The sequence below is a fragment of the Cicer arietinum genome, chromosome 7 (assembly GCF_000331145.2).
Source record: "Cicer arietinum cultivar CDC Frontier isolate Library 1 chromosome 7, Cicar.CDCFrontier_v2.0, whole genome shotgun sequence".
Taxonomy (NCBI): domain Eukaryota; kingdom Viridiplantae; phylum Streptophyta; class Magnoliopsida; order Fabales; family Fabaceae; genus Cicer; species Cicer arietinum.
Window position 1 is genome coordinate 31758917 of NC_021166.2, and position 17708 is coordinate 31776624.

Sequence of the window (17708 nt, forward strand, 5' to 3'; positions counted from 1 at the left end):
AGTGAATATTATAACTTATAATATTTAAAAAATATTAAATATATTAATATGTACATGTATATAAAATTTTAAAATGACAATAATATTACTAGCGAGGGCAGGTTCGAGTGTGTGTTACATATCAATACTCCAAATCCGCCTCCACCTTCAAATTTTAATTTCGGGGAAACCCGCACTTAATCAAAGTGGATTTTTCCCTCTTAATAAAGGTGGGTGCGGATTTTGTTGTCACCCCTAGTCGCTATTCTAAATGGCAAATTTGTATATATTTTGAAAATTAATAATTATAAAAACTACAATTTAACATAAAGTGTCATTTTAAAGGTAGATGTCTTCAATAAGTCATTTTTTTTTAATGGAAATCTCTCATTAATTTTAAAAGTAGGATAAATTAGTACATAAATTTTAAAATGGGATATATTGATGTAGTTTTTTAAAAGTAGGGTAAATTAGTACATAATTTTTAAAATTATATATTTAAAAAAAAATATATAAAAACTACACTGTAACATACAGTGTCTGTCATTTTAAATGTAGATGTCTTTAATAAGTTGTTTTTTCATATGGGACCTTTCGTTAGTTTTAAAAGGAAGGTAAATTAGTACATAAATTTCAAAGTTAGATATATCGAAGTATTTTATTAAAAGAGGGTTATTTAAGAAGAAGAAAAAGAACCATGATTGACAACTAGAAAAATATCTTTTATTTAACAAATCTTACCTGAACTCAAAAGGGAAATATCAATGAAAATATCCAAAACGAAAAATGATGACGAAATCATGCTAATTAATTAATCATACACAAAGGGAAAACAACAGTGAGAAAACCCCTAAAAATTATTGCAACATAACATATCATATCGCTAATTTGTGCGAACCTATATTTAATTTTTCAACCCAAAACGGTTCCATGACACAACAACGCAGCACCAACGACAATAGTAACTGAATACATCAGAAACCTCGAAGAAGCTACCGATGCGCCACTGCTTTTTGACGGTGCCGGTGCCGGTGCCGTTGCCGTTGAACTTGATGACCCCGGTGGATTCGCTGCCCCTGCAGGTGTGGGAGACGGTGACGATGGCGTTCCCGGCGATGGAGGACTACTTATCGGTGTAGTGCTCGTCGGCGATGGAGATGGTGGTGTAGCTGCAGGTCCACCGGCTGGAGCGCTCGTCGGAGATGTAGATGAAGATGCGGGTCCACTGGCTGGAGCGCTTGCCGGAGACAGTGATGGAGATAAAGCTGCAGGTCCACCCGCTGGAGCGCTCGTCGGAGACGTAGCTGTAGGCCCACCAGCCGGAGGAGTGCTTATCGGAGAAGGAGAAGTAGCCGGAGGTACACCTGCCGGAGGGGTGCTTATTGAAGACGGAGATGAAGCCGTAGGTCCACCGGTCGGAGGGGTACTTGCCGGATATGGTGATACAGACGGGGAATTTCCAATCGGAGAAGGTGAAACCGAGGGAGTATATGCCGTTGGGGATCCAGATGGTGAAGGAGAAGATATTGGTGGTGGAACAGTGGGTGTTTGTGTTTGTTTTCGTTGGGACAAAACAACAAGGCTTAATTTCTGACCCTTCTCACAATTTTCATCTTTTCCACTAATGAAGTAAAATGGTCCTGATCGATCCAACGTCAACTCTGTCTCACCTTCTTCTAATTTCTTAATTGGGTTTGTCTTAATGCACTTTTCATAATCTTCTTTCTTCACTTCCAACACCGAGTCTGAACCCTTCTTATACTTGAAAACTATATCATCAAATAAATAATTAGACCCACAAATTATAATTTACTTTTTTTACGATTCAAAGGAAATACAAGGCTATTAATTTCAACTTGAATACAAAAGAGCCTTTTCAAAAAAATAAATAACACAAGAGCAACCATAAGAAAGTAAAGGCTCAAAATAACAAAATCCATGTATCACAACTATTTTCTAGATGTAAAATCAATCACACCCACTTGTAAAAGTGATCAAGTGGATGGAACATGATTTTCATCGGTCCAAATCATGTTTTACAATTACTTTTAATCAAAATCCATTTTACAAATTGAATTCAATCAAAATTAATTTGTACCATATTCTTGATATCCTAATGATCCAAACCGAACTCCTTTTTCAGCCCAAAATATATTTTGAGGTATATCATTAAGAAAAACGTACGTGATGAACAAATAAAAACTTCATCTTTCAATTGAGTTAAACCAAGGAGTTATAAATTACATTAAATTAATATTATGTACGGTATGTTACCTATAGTGTCCTTGATTTGGAACCTGTTCCTTGCAGCCCATTGGTTGTAATTCTGAGAAGGGTTTAGAGTCCATCCATCACTTCCACCTACGTAGAATTTGAAGGCTTGGGAACTTGAGAGAAGAGTGAAGAGAAAAACGAAAAGAATTAGAGGTATCTTAAAATCCATAGCAATCAAGATGTGTGGAGGAGGGTATGTATGAATGGATATTAAGGTGTGTCTAATTTATAATGTTGATAGAAAGTACTATCACTATGTGTGAGAGAAATTGAATGGAAGGTAGACCAATGTGACAAAGTGATTGACTTCGATCAGTCTTATACTACTTATTCCAAGAAATGAGATGATACAAAACAAAGGGTGTCAAATGCGAGAGTGTAACGTGTGATCATAATTTGCTTTCATTGTGTAATTTCATACATTTAAGACCATACACTTGGCCTGTTGGCCATATCCCGAAGATTAGTCTTTCTAATTATGTTCGTCAAAAACAAATGTTTGTATTTATGATACTTACTTAATTTTACTTTTTATTTTGCATATTCTTTATGTGGGAAACACCGTGTTTGGTCAGCGTGCATCGTACACAGCCACAAGGTTGAATTCTGAAAGGAAAATATCTCTCTCTTTCATTTTTGTTTTAGTTATGTAAATAACTTTCTGTTTTTAATTTATTATTATAGAAATTTATTTATACTTCACTATCTTTACTTTTATAAATATACTTTACTATCTTTTAGAAATTTAAATATAGCGTTAAATGTATTTTGATGATAATAAAATATTTATTATTAATATTTAAATTTTAATTCAACAGATAAATATTAAAATTGTAAATTATATTCGAATTTCTAGTAATAATTATACTATCTTATCTATTAAAAGATACTTATCATCTAAGTTAAGTTGCTACAACAAATTTCTGTTATGCTTTGTTTCTCACTTATTGCACGTTTTTGCGATGCTTCTTGCCATTTTATTTCTGCTGACTGGACAAAGAAAATTTTAAGTTAGCACTTACAACATGATCTTTTAAATGATATGAAATTTTGTGAAAACTAAGGTAATATTTTAATATTAAATGAACTTTAATATTAATTAATTATATTAATTAGAAATTAAAAAAATGACTCAGCTACCATAAGCATAGCACATGAAGCTTAATATTGACCGGGTTAATGTGTTGGAAAATTCTAGTGAAGTGAGCAATTAAAATGTGTCGGTGAAGTTAAATTTATAATCAAGAGTTGATTGTCATTTTATTTAATGAAATTAAGTTAAATTATAGAGTATGTTATACTTAGTGTCTAACCCCACTCTTATATTACACTTGAGTTTTTAAGTTAATGAAATTTACACTTATTTTTTTTTAATATTTTGTAAATTTGACTTTCTTTAATATTTTTCGTATTTATTTCTCATTTTTTTAAAATATTTTTATATTAATTTAGTTTCTTTTAATATTTTCATTTTTTTACACAATGGCTATTTGTTGACTTCTTTATAATTTTCGTGTTAACCTATACAATCGGCTAATACAATTATTTGCAAAAAGAAATAGAAAGGTATATATATATATATATATATATATATGATATATTAAGTTATTAATATATAAATCATATTCAATCTAGTTAATTAAAATTTAAATTTTTAAGACATGTTTAGTGTAATTAATTAAGATTAAACTTTTACGTCGTAATCAATCTAATTAATTAAGATCGAACTATTGGTTTGTCAAAATTTATATCTTAAATTATAATTAGTCTAATTAGTTAAGGTTTAACCGTCAAATCATCAATATTAGACTTTCTTAGTAATACTTAGTTTAATTATGTTAGATCATTGAAATTATAATTTCTAATGCTATTTAATCTAATTAGTTAAAATTGAATCGTTGAATTGTTGAAATTTAATTTTTTTTAAGGGATATTTAGTCTAATTAGTTAAAATTGAGCAATTGGATCGTCAAAATTTAAATTTATAAGTTATAATCGGTCTGGTTAATTGAGATTGAACCATTGAATCATCAAAATTTAAAATTCTAAGTCATAGTTAGTCCAATTAGTTGAGATTGAATCATCAAATCACGAAGATTAAAACTTCTTAGTCATAGTTAGTCTAACTAGGAGACTAAATTGTTTGATCATTGAAATTAGAATATTTAACTAGTCTAATTAGTAAAAATTGAATCATTAAATCATTAAAATTTAAATTTTTAAGTCATAATTATTTATGATTGAACTGTCAGATAATTATATTTAAATTTATAAGACATATTTAATTTAATTAGTTAAGATTAAATTGTTCCATCGTCGAAATTTAAATTTCAAATACATAGTTATTCTAATTAATTAAGGTTGTACCATCGAATTGTAAAAATTGAAATTTGTATGTCATAATCAATCTAATTAATTAAGATTGAACTCTCACGTCACAAAAATTAAAATTTATCAATTATAGTTAATCTAATTAAGTTAAAATGAATTGTTAAACCATTAAAATTTATAAATTCTTTGTCGTATTTAGTCTAGTTAGGTTTGATTGAACCGACTTAAATTATAATTTCTAAGTGAGTTTTAGTCTAATCAGATAAGAATGACCCTTCAGATAATCGATATTCGAATCCCTTAATAATACTAAGTTTAATTATTTTAAATTGAACCGTTTGATCATTAAAATTAAAAATTGTTAGACATATTTCATTTTGTTAAGATTGAATTGTCAGATCATTAAAATTATTTTTTTAAGTCATATTTATTCTAATTAGTTGAGATTGAACCGTTGGATCGTCAATATTTAAATTTCTAATTGATATTTAATCTAATTAATTAGTCAACATTGAACCATCAGATTATCGAAATTAGAATTTTTAAGTATTGATTAATCTAATTAATTAAGATTGAACCGTTGGATCATCGAAATAAAATTTATAAGGCATAGTTAGTCTAATTAGCTAAGATTAAATTGTATGATCATCGGAATTAGAATGTGTAAGTCATATTTAATCTAATCAATCAAGACTGAATTATTGGATCATCAAAATTACAATTTCTAAATCTTAGTCAGTCTAATTAGTTGAAATTTAACTATCAGACCATCGAAATTAGAATTTGTATGTCGTATTTAGTCTTAGAAGTTTAAATTTTGAGGATCTGATAATTGATTCCTAACAAATTAGATTTATTATGATTTAGAAATTTAAATTTCGAGTATTCAATGGTTTAACCTTAAATAATTAGATTGACTATGACATATACATTTAAATTTCGACGATCTACTGGTTGTATCTTAACTATTTAGACAAAATATGACTTAAAAATTATAATTTCGATAATTCAACGATTCAATCTAACCTCAATTAATTAATTATGACTTAAAAATTCTAATTTTGATAAATCAATATGTAAACATTAACTAATTAGACAAACTATATTAAATAAATTTTAATTTAAAATGATCTAATTGTACAATTTTTTTACTTGAATTAATAATCAACTAATTTGATATATATAAATGTTTAAATTATATAATTTTAATATATATATATATATATATTAAATAATAATACAAAAATTGAAAAAGTTTCACGAAATATATAATGGTTAAAAGAAATTTCAAAATGTTTAAAGGAAACTAAATTAAATTAATATATATTAAATGCGCTCAAATATTTTAAGACAAACACTGTAGCTTGATGGCAAGGATATGAACTCAAAGTTAAGGATTTGATTCCATTTGATAGTGTTTTTGGATTTTAATTTTTTTTTCTTAGAAAATAAAATTGAAAATATCAGTAGTAAATTCAACAAATAAATACAAATATTAAAGCAAAAAATTTGGGAGTAATGATAGTGCGCTATCAATCTCATTCATTGTGTAAAATTAGTTTACAATAATCACTCGAAAAAAATAAAAATAATTTAAAAAGGAACTTGTTAATAAATTAAATAATAATATGAAAATAATATAAATAAACTGTTAATAAGTTAAAAAGTAGGACTGAAATGTAATAATTAACCAATAGATGTGGAATAGGCCAGATGAAAGGTATGAGTTTGACCTATACAAATATAGAAAATTAGAAAATAATATTATAATAAATAATAATAAATTATATATAAACCGACCTGTTAGACTTACCTAACTTTTTTATTAAATAGACACAAACACTACGCGAAAAACTGCATTTTACAGCGCTTTTTTTAATCCATTTACAGCGCTTTTTCAAAAAAACAAGCGCTGTGGAATCGAGCGCTGTAAATGATACAACAACGCTTTTAAAAAAGCGCTATAAAACATGTAAATATAACGCGCGCTTGTTATGCACATTTTACAGCACTTCTTCAAAAAAACGCTGTAACATGCGCCCCATTATATGAGTTATGGGTCTGCTTTTAGAGCACTTTTTAACACAAGCGCTGTAAAATGCACACCTATAATATGAAATTATGGATCTGCATTTTACAGCGCTTTCGCAAAAAAGCGCTGTAAAATACAGACCCATAATTTAATATTATTGGACTTCATTTTACAGCGCTTTCTCTAAAAAGCGCTGTAAAATGCCCACCAATAATTTCATATTATGGGTGTGCATTTTACAGCGCTTTTGTTGTACATTTTACAGCGCTTTCTCACGAAAGCGCTGGAAAATGTACACCATTAAAGCGCTTTACAACAACATTTTACAGCGCTTTTTAAAAAAAGCACTGTAAAATATGTGTTTTTTTTTAAACGCTGTAAATTAATTATTTGAAATGAAAAACGCTTTTTAGCTTTTTATGACATTTTTTTTAGAAAGCGCTGTCAAAGACCTCCGTGTGTTATTATGTTATTTGAATGCCTTTTACGCCTTTTACAGCGCTTTTGTCAAATAAGCGCTGTAAAAGACCTCCGTGTGTTATTATGTTATTTGAATGCCTTTTACGCCTTTTACAGCGCTTTTGTCAAATAAGCGCTGTAAAAGACCTCCGTGTGTTATTATGTTATTTGAATGCCTTTTACGCCTTTTACAGCGCTTTTGTCAAATAAGCGCTGTAAAAGACCTCCGTGTGTTATTATGTTATTTGAATGCCTTTTACGCCTTTTACAGCGCTTTTGTCAAATAAGCGCTGTAAAAGACCTCCGTGTGTTATTATGTTATTTGAATGCCTTTTACGCCTTTTACAGCGCTTTTGTCAAATAAGCGCTGTAAAAGACCTCCGTGTGTTATTATGTTATTTGAATGCCTTTTACGCCTTTTACAGCGCTTTTGTCAAATAAGCGCTGTAAAAGACCTCCGTGTGTTATTATGTTATTTGAATGCCTTTTACGCCTTTTACAGCGCTTTTGTCAAATAAGCGCTGTAAAAGACCTCCGTGTGTTATTATGTTATTTGAATGCCTTTTACGCCTTTTACAGCGCTTTTGTCAAATAAGCGCTGTAAAAGACCTCCGTGTGTTATTATGTTATTTGAATGCCTTTTACGCCTTTTACAGCGCTTTTGTCAAATAAGCGCTGTAAAAGACCTCCGTGTGTTATTATGTTATTTGAATGCCTTTTACGCCTTTTACAGCGCTTTTGTCAAATAAGCGCTGTAAAAGACCTCCGTGTGTTATTATGTTATTTGAATGCCTTTTACGCCTTTTACAGCGCTTTTGTCAAATAAGCGCTGTAAAAGACCTCCGTGTGTTATTATGTTATTTGAATGCCTTTTACGCCTTTTACAGCGCTTTTGTCAAATAAGCGCTGTAAAAGACCTCCGTGTGTTATTATGTTATTTGAATGCCTTTTACGCCTTTTACAGCGCTTTTGTCAAATAAGCGCTGTAAAAGACCTCCGTGTGTTATTATGTTATTTGAATGCCTTTTACGCCTTTTACAGCGCTTTTGTCAAATAAGCGCTGTAAAAGACCTCCGTGTGTTATTATGTTATTTGAATGCCTTTTACGCCTTTTACAGCGCTTTTGTCAAATAAGCGCTGTAAAAGACCTCCGTGTGTTATTATGTTATTTGAATGCCTTTTACGCCTTTTACAGCGCTTTTGTCAAATAAGCGCTGTAAAAGACCTCCGTGTGTTATTATGTTATTTGAATGCCTTTTACGCCTTTTACAGCGCTTTTGTCAAATAAGCGCTGTAAAAGACCTCCGTGTGTTATTATGTTATTTGAATGCCTTTTACGCCTTTTACAGCGCTTTTGTCAAATAAGCGCTGTAAAAGACCTCCGTGTGTTATTATGTTATTTGAATGCCTTTTACGCCTTTTACAGCGCTTTTGTCAAATAAGCGCTGTAAAAGACCTCCGTGTGTTATTATGTTATTTGAATGCCTTTTACGCCTTTTACAGCGCTTTTGTCAAATAAGCGCTGTAAAAGACCTCCGTGTGTTATTATGTTATTTGAATGCCTTTTACGCCTTTTACAGCGCTTTTGTCAAATAAGCGCTGTAAAAGACCTCCGTGTGTTATTATGTTATTTGAATGCCTTTTACGCCTTTTACAGCGCTTTTGTCAAATAAGCGCTGTAAAAGACCTCCGTGTGTTATTATGTTATTTGAATGCCTTTTACGCCTTTTACAGCGCTTTTGTCAAATAAGCGCTGTAAAAGACCTCCGTGTGTTATTATGTTATTTGAATGCCTTTTACGCCTTTTACAGCGCTTTTGTCAAATAAGCGCTGTAAAAGACCTCCGTGTGTTATTATGTTATTTGAATGCCTTTTACGCCTTTTACAGCGCTTTTGTCAAATAAGCGCTGTAAAAGACCTCCGTGTGTTATTATGTTATTTGAATGCCTTTTACGCCTTTTACAGCGCTTTTGTCAAATAAGCGCTGTAAAAGACCTCCGTGTGTTATTATGTTATTTGAATGCCTTTTACGCCTTTTACAGCGCTTTTGTCAAATAAGCGCTGTAAAAGACCTCCGTGTGTTATTATGTTATTTGAATGCCTTTTACGCCTTTTACAGCGCTTTTGTCAAATAAGCGCTGTAAAAGACCTCCGTGTGTTATTATGTTATTTGAATGCCTTTTACGCCTTTTACAGCGCTTTTGTCAAATAAGCGCTGTAAAAGACCTCCGTGTGTTATTATGTTATTTGAATGCCTTTTACGCCTTTTACAGCGCTTTTGTCAAATAAGCGCTGTAAAAGACCTCCGTGTGTTATTATGTTATTTGAATGCCTTTTACGCCTTTTACAGCGCTTTTGTCAAATAAGCGCTGTAAAAGACCTCCGTGTGTTATTATGTTATTTGAATGCCTTTTACGCCTTTTACAGCGCTTTTGTCAAATAAGCGCTGTAAAAGACCTCCGTGTGTTATTATGTTATTTGAATGCCTTTTACGCCTTTTACAGCGCTTTTGTCAAATAAGCGCTGTAAAAGACCTCCGTGTGTTATTATGTTATTTGAATGCCTTTTACGCCTTTTACAGCGCTTTTGTCAAATAAGCGCTGTAAAAGACCTCCGTGTGTTATTATGTTATTTGAATGCCTTTTACGCCTTTTACAGCGCTTTTGTCAAATAAGCGCTGTAAAAGACCTCCGTGTGTTATTATGTTATTTGAATGCCTTTTACGCCTTTTACAGCGCTTTTGTCAAATAAGCGCTGTAAAAGACCTCCGTGTGTTATTATGTTATTTGAATGCCTTTTACGCCTTTTACAGCGCTTTTGTCAAATAAGCGCTGTAAAAGACCTCCGTGTGTTATTATGTTATTTGAATGCCTTTTACGCCTTTTACAGCGCTTTTGTCAAATAAGCGCTGTAAAAGACCTCCGTGTGTTATTATGTTATTTGAATGCCTTTTACGCCTTTTACAGCGCTTTTGTCAAATAAGCGCTGTAAAAGACCTCCGTGTGTTATTATGTTATTTGAATGCCTTTTACGCCTTTTACAGCGCTTTTGTCAAATAAGCGCTGTAAAAGACCTCCGTGTGTTATTATGTTATATTAATGTTTTTTAAAGCCTTTTACAGCGCTTTTTACACATAAGCGCTCTAAAATGTCTCTTTAGGTTAATTTTAGAAGGCTCTTTTACAGCGCTTTTTCCAAATAAGCGCTGTAAAAGACCTCCGTGTGTTATTATGTTATATTAATGTTTTTTAAAGCCTTTTACAGCGCTTTTCCACATAAGCGCTCTAAAATGTATCTTTTAGGTTAATTTTAGAAGGCTCTTTTACAGCGCTTTTTCCAAATAAGCGCTGTAAAAGACCTCCGTGTGTTATTATGTTATATTAATGTTTTTTAAAGCCTTTTACAGCGCTTTTCCACATAAGCGCTCTAAAATGTATCTTTTAGGTTAATTTTAGAAGGCTCTTTTACAGCGCTTTTTCCAAATAAGCGCTGTAAAAGACCTCCGTGTGTTATTATGTTATATTAATGTTTTTTAAAGCCTTTTACAGCGCTTTTCCACATAAGCGCTCTAAAATGTATCTTTTAGGTTAATTTTAGAAGGCTCTTTTACAGCGCTTTTTCCAAATAAGCGCTGTAAAAGACCTCCGTGTGTTATTATGTTATATGAATGTTTTTTAAAGCCTTTTACAGCGCTTTTGCAAATAAGCGCTCTAAAATGTCTCTTTATGTTAATTTTAAAAGGCTATTTTACAGCGCTTATGTGTAAAATATATTAATGTTTTTTAAAGCCTTTTACAGCGCTTTTCCACATAAGCGCTCTAAAATGTCTCTTTATGTTAATTTTAAAAGGTTCTTTTACAGCGCTTTTTCCAAATAAGCGCTGTTAAAAGGCCTTATTGTTTTTGTGTTTTGTTATGTTATTTTTTAAACAAGCTCAACATGCATGCAAAACCCACATAGTAGTAACTGGTCACCACAAAAATCTCTTCATCTTCACCAAACTCTTCTCCTTTTATGCATCTTCTTCACAAACATCAAAGCTTACTCTTTCACAATTCAATCTCCACCTCAACACCCTTTTTATCTCTTTACATTCCCTTTCCTTCTTAAATCGAAACTTGGTATTTAGGTTCATTGCCATGTTACGAAAAATGGGTTTGAGTCTTATGTTTTTGTTAACAATGTGTTTTTGGGGATTCCCATGATGCGTACAAGGTGTTTGAAGAAATTCCTGTTAGAGATAGTCATGTTAGGTGTCTGATGAATATTATTTTTAAAGCTTTTTATAGCGCATGTCAAATAAGCGCTATAAAATGTCTTTTATACTTATTTTCAAAAGGGTCGTTTACAGCGCTTTTTATAAAAAGCGCTGTAAAAGGCTTTTGTGTTGGTTTTATTTGGGTTCAATTTTGGATGACTGTAACTCAGACATTTATTCCAATCGAATTGGCACTTAATTTACATTATATAAGTGACATTAGTAGCAAACTGTGAGATGTTATAACTAGGATATAAACCATTCAAATTATATAAGTGACTTAATTTGCTATTCTGCCATATTAGTATAAAACACTCAATTCAAATTACATGCATATTTATCACAATAATTTAGATTACATGCATAGCTTATATAAAACAATTAAACATATACATTAAGATGCCTTTCTTTTCTTTTCCTGGTGACATTCACATTTGTTTGTCCATTTACAATACGAAACGATGGATTAATCCAAATTCCCTCATCATGATCATCTCTAAGATATAAACCATCATCAGTTGAATCAATTTCATGTGGTTGTTGTAATGTTGCAAATAAAAGATCATTACCAACATTTTCACCATTATTGTTATCATCACTTATTTTATTGGTCGATAGGACAACATACCATTTATCATCAGAAGGATCATACGAAACGATGGATTAATCCAAATTCCCTCATCATGATCATCTCTAAGATATAAACCATCATCAGTTGAATCAATTTCATGTGGTTGTTGTGATGTTGCAAATAAAAGATCATTACCAACATCTTCATCATTATTGTTATCATCACTTATTTTATTGGTCGATAGGACAACAGACCATTTATCATTAGAAGGATCAGTGACATAAAACACTTGTTGAGCTTGCGACGCTAAAATAAAAGGCTCGTCTTTGTATCCCACCCTATTAAAATCGACAAGCAAGAATCCTGACTCATCAATCCGAACGCCATTATTATTATCGACCCACTTGCAACCAAATATGGGAACACGAAACATTGTGTAGTCTAACTCCCATATGCGCTCGATAACCCCAAAATATGATAGATTTGCATATATTGGGTTTTTGTCTTTTGCACTTGAGACATGCATCGCTTCAGCTACGAGAGTGACTCCACTATTTTGCATAGTGGTCTGATCATCTTGTTCTTTGGTATAAAATGTGTAGCCGTTAATAACATAACCAGTGTAAGAAAAGACATGTAAGCTCGGACCATTTGCTAGCCACCTCAATCTATTTGAAATTGATCCGGGGTCTATATCAAATTTTGACATTATGTGATTTTTTAACCATGTTACAAAACTTCGATTGTGCTCTCGAGTTATCCAATTTTGATTCCTATTCATGTTCAAACGAGATAACTGATCAATGTGTATTGTAACATACGGTTGAACCTCATCATCATTGTGCAGAACATACAATTGTGCCTGCTCCCATTCTGTCCTTGATATAGTCAGTAGTCTCCTTCCAGTTATCCCTTCTCCTGATAGTCTTCCCGAATGACGAGACATGGGAAGCCCTATGGATTCAACATTGGACAGATATTCAGTACAAAATTCAGCAGCCTCTTCAACAATGTATCGTTCAGCAATACAACCTTCTGGTCGACTTCTACTTTTTACGTACCCTTTTAATATTTTCATATATCGTTCTATCGGATACATCCATCTCATATAAGCTGGCCCACAAAGTTGTGTCTCCTTAACCAGATGAACAGTAAGGTGAACCATTATATCAAAAAACGATGGTGGGAAATACATTTCAAGCTCACACAAAGTAACAACAATTTCCCTCTGCAATGTCGGTAATTTCTGAGGGTCGATCACTTTACTACAAATTTCCCTGAAGAAGAAACATAATCTAGTTAAGGCTAGTCGAACTTTTTCAGGTAAAATGGAACGTATACCTATTGGTAGCAAATGCTCCATTATAATATGACAATCATGGGTCTTCAAACCTTTTAACTTGAGGTCTTTCATACAAACCAAATTTTTAATGTTCGAAGAGTATCCTTCTGGAACTTTAACTTCGTGTAGAAATTTACATAAAACAATTTTTTCCTTTCTAGATAGAGTATGAGCGGCTGGAGGTAGATATGTGCGATTTCCTTTCTTTACTGGAGCCAGTTCATTTCTTATTCCCATATCGACCAAGTCCAATCTTGCATTGACGCCATCTTTAGACTTTCCTGGAACATTGAGTAACGTACCAATAACACTTTCAAATACATTTTTCTCAATATGCATCACATCGAGGAAATGTCTTACATACAATGACTTCCAATATGGCAATTCAAAGAAAATTGACTTTTTCTTCCACCCAGTTTTCACCAGCTCTCCCGCAAAAGGTTTGCCAAATTTATTGGTCAAACCTTGTACTTTTTCAAGTATTTGATATCCAGTCGGTGCTAAAGGAGCTTTACCTTCCTCTGATTTTCCATTGAATGCATTTCTCCACCCACGATACTGATGACTATAAGGTAAAAATCTACGATGTCCAAGAAACACATTCTTCTTACAATGTTTCAACCGCATCCAATTTGTACTCTCTTCACATATAGGACATGCACACTGACCTTTAATGCTATATCCTGATAAATTACCATATGCTGGAAAATCATTAATTGTGCCGAACAACATAGCCCTCAAATTGAAACATTCTTTCTTATACCCATCATAAACTTCCACACCTGTCTCCCACATACTTTTTAAATTTTCGATTAGAGGAGTCAAGTATACGTCGATATCATTCCCCGGTTGTTTGGGTCCAGAAATTAACAGAGACAACATCATAAACTTACGCTTCATACATAACCATGGAGGTAGGTTATATATTACCAAAATCACAGGCCACGTGCTATGTGAGATGCTTTGAAGACCATGTGGATTCATTCCATCAGTAGAAAGTGCAAGTCTTAGATTTCTTGACTCTATCCCGAATTCAGGATACTCGTGATCAATTTTTGCCCATTGTGGGGAATCTGCAGGGTGTCGAAACATTCCATCTCTAATTCTTTCATCTGCATGCCATGTCAAGTGTTTTGAATCTTCTTCACTGCGATACATGCGCCTAAATCTTGGTATTATAGGAAAATACCACACGACTTTTGCTGGAGTAGATTCTTTCTTCTTATATCGAGAGACATTGCATTTCGGACACGCCTTAAGTAGTTCATATTCGTTTCGAAATAAAATGCAATCGTTAGGACACGCATGAATCCTTTCGTAACTCATTCCAATAGAACACAAAATCCGTTTAGCCTCGTAGGTTCGACTGGGAAGTTCATTATCATCTGGCAACATATCTTTTATGAGTGTTAATAATTCTGTAAAGCTTTTATCAGACCATCCATTACTCGCTTTTAAGTTGTACAACTTTAATATCGCTGACAGTCTTGTGAATTTAGTACAACCATTATATAATTCTTTCTCTGCATCACTCAACAAACTTTCAAACATTTTAGGACAATCTCGAAGATCTTCTTCAACTGCTTTTGCAATCTCATCAACTCGGTCCGGCTCATATGTATCTGTATCGAAGTCAGTTGAAGCATATGTCGAACTATTCTCAAAATTAATGTTTCCTTTTTTTTTTTCTCACCATGTCTTATCCAACATGTGTAGCTTTGATCAATTCCATTACATACTAGATGTCCTTCTAATTCATCTTCTCTAACACGTTTTCCAAAACAACATTTTAAACAAGGACAAACTACTCTATTTGGATCTTTTGCATTCTTCACTGCAAACTCAACAAACTCCTTCACTCCAATTTCATACTCTTTTGACAATCGATTGGCTGAAATCCATTTCCTATCCATATTATACCACCTATATAAATGCAGTAAAAAAAATAATAAGCTTTCAAAACATATCAACAAGTTTAAAAAAGAAACCAATATCAACTAACAATTTCAAAACAGAACAGATCATGTGGTATGAGTTTTTGACAATTGTTGACAATTTCAAAACATAACAGATCATGTGTAGAAGAGATTTACTATATATATATATATAACAATTTTAGTAGATTTAATATATATATATAACAAAACATGATCATGTGTAAAAAATACCTGAGACAACGTAGATGGCCGCACAGTACGTAGAGGATATTAGGGTTCCCAACGTATATAATTATTTGAAAGATGTAGTTTACAGCGCTTGTGAAAAAAGCGCTGTAATAGGTAGTTACATTCAATGAAAGCGCATGAAATTTACAGCGCTTGTGCAAAAAGCGTTGTATTAGGTAGTTCAAATATTTGGAAGCGCATGTGTTTACAGCGCTTGTGAAAAAAACGCTGTAACTGATACGCGAAAGCGCTTCCTTTTACAACGCTTTTTTGACAAGCGCTGTAAATGCCTTATAACGTTATGCGCAAACATTATATGACCTACAACAGCGCTTGTTTTACAGCGCTTGTCATCAAAAGCGCTGTAAAAGGCTCCATTATTTTTAAAATATATTTACAACAGCGCTTGTGTTGAGCAAGCGCTGTAAAATGGGCGCTGTTAAATGTCATTTTTGGCGTAGTGAAACCATATGTTGACCAGGACATGGACCCGTGACCGAACGGCCTGGCCAATTCCCATCCCTAGTCACCAACATCTAATAATATTGTGACATAAAATTGCTTTCTCTTATTATTGGCAGAAGAAATTAACCTCGCCAAAATTTCTTTGTCTTGATCTGGTGTGACACCTCGGATATTAAAATTACCACCCACTTCTTCGATATGCAATTTGGTATCTTAGATGTTTCTTCATCACCATTACCACAATTATTATCATCACCATTTTATAGATTCTAAAAATACAAATGCAAGTCATATTTCTTGAAACAAGCATCAACATGATTATCGGTTTTGTTGCAAGAAACTGCACAACATAGTATCTCTACTACCATTGAAAACAAAACTTCCAGAACATCTCTAGGCTTGCTATTACCACAAGATTCACATCATTGTGCTGTATATTTACGCACTTTGTTGAATTCACATGGAAAAAACTTGACTTAAAACTAAAAGGAGGTTGAATGAGCATAATTTGGGACTGAACACGGCTTCATTCAAACCTTTTAAAAATCTAATTCTCCCTCCCTATACTCTTTAATCTTGGGGAAAAGATTGCAAGATAATTTAATTCTTGCCAAAGTTCTTGAGTTTTGTATATTATTGAGTAATGGAAGATGTCTCCTTGAAGATGGTGCTCTTTGGATTGATTCCAAATGTGACAAGCATGTCCATTCAAAGAATTCTTTTAAAATCATTTTCAAGAGTGGAAAGTTCCCTTTTTCCAAGATTACTTAGAACTACGAGAATCACTATGAGTTCATTTGTGTGCTTCTGGAAGCGTAAAAGAGATGATCGTCAGTGTCGCAAAAAGAGCAATACCTCTACCTAGTTCTCCCAAATGATCGACATTCGAAGAACATCATAGGGATGGAGACACAAGTGAGTGTATGTAAAATGTTTCGAAATGCTGCTTCCTCGAATGTTTTGAAAGCTTCGAAACAAGAAACTTTCAAAAGTTTCTTGTATGTAGAAAGTTTCGAAATGCAAGGCAGTGAAACATTCGAAATCTGAGGGAAAGTTTCGAAGTTCTGGGGAAAGTTTCGAATCTGGGGAAACTTTCGAAATGCATTTCGAAAATTCTGAATTCTGAAAGTTTCGAATCTGGCTTGGCTTGGCTTTCTGAAATCCTTTTATTACATTATTTTTTTATTGTTTATAATTTTTTTTAATATTTATATATTTATATATTGCAGTGCCTAGGATGAGAAGTGCGTTCGGCCAAATTATTCGCAACATTATAGGTGGTGATAGATGTGATGGTGCAGACAGAATTCCACCAACAACATCAAATAGACGACGAAACGAAGCAAATCGTCCAATTAGGCAGCGTCGTTGAAGACAAGACATCCATGATGATGTCGTCGAGTCTACTGCACATGCACATAAGGAGGAGGATGTCCCTGAGCCTCAGATGGAGGAGGATGTCCCTGAGCCTCAGTTGGAGGAGGATGTCCCTGAGCCTCAGATGGAACATGCTGATGATGCTGGATTCCCCGGAGGATCGATGTTGAGACACGTGTTGACACAGTATGAGCACCACGTGGCTCGAAGGCTATGGGAAGGAGAGGTATATTTCAATTTGAGGCATTTTAAGTCTATTTAATTCAAGTATTTATTGAAATATATTTATTGAATTATTTATTTAAATATATTTAATTAATTGTTTATTTAAATTTATATATTTAATTATTAAATTAAGTTTATTTAATTAATTGTTTAGTTAAATTTATTTAATCAATTTATATAAATTAAGTTTATGTAATTAATTGTTTATTTAAATTTATTTATTCAATTATT

General features: G+C 32.7%; 1 protein-coding gene across 1 annotated transcript; it reads right to left on the reverse strand.

Moving 5' to 3' along the window:
- Positions 1 to 680: 680 nt before the first annotated feature.
- LOC101497669 (uncharacterized) lies at positions 681 to 2737 on the reverse strand. The gene is made up of 2 exons (XM_004509976.4): positions 2254 to 2737; positions 681 to 1748 (listed from the first exon to the last, which is right to left on the reverse strand). Exons 1-2 carry the CDS (start codon positions 2420 to 2422, stop codon positions 892 to 894), a joined length of 1026 nt encoding a protein of 341 aa, XP_004510033.1. The 5' UTR covers positions 2423 to 2737; the 3' UTR covers positions 681 to 891.
- Positions 2738 to 17708: the final 14971 nt, after the last annotated feature.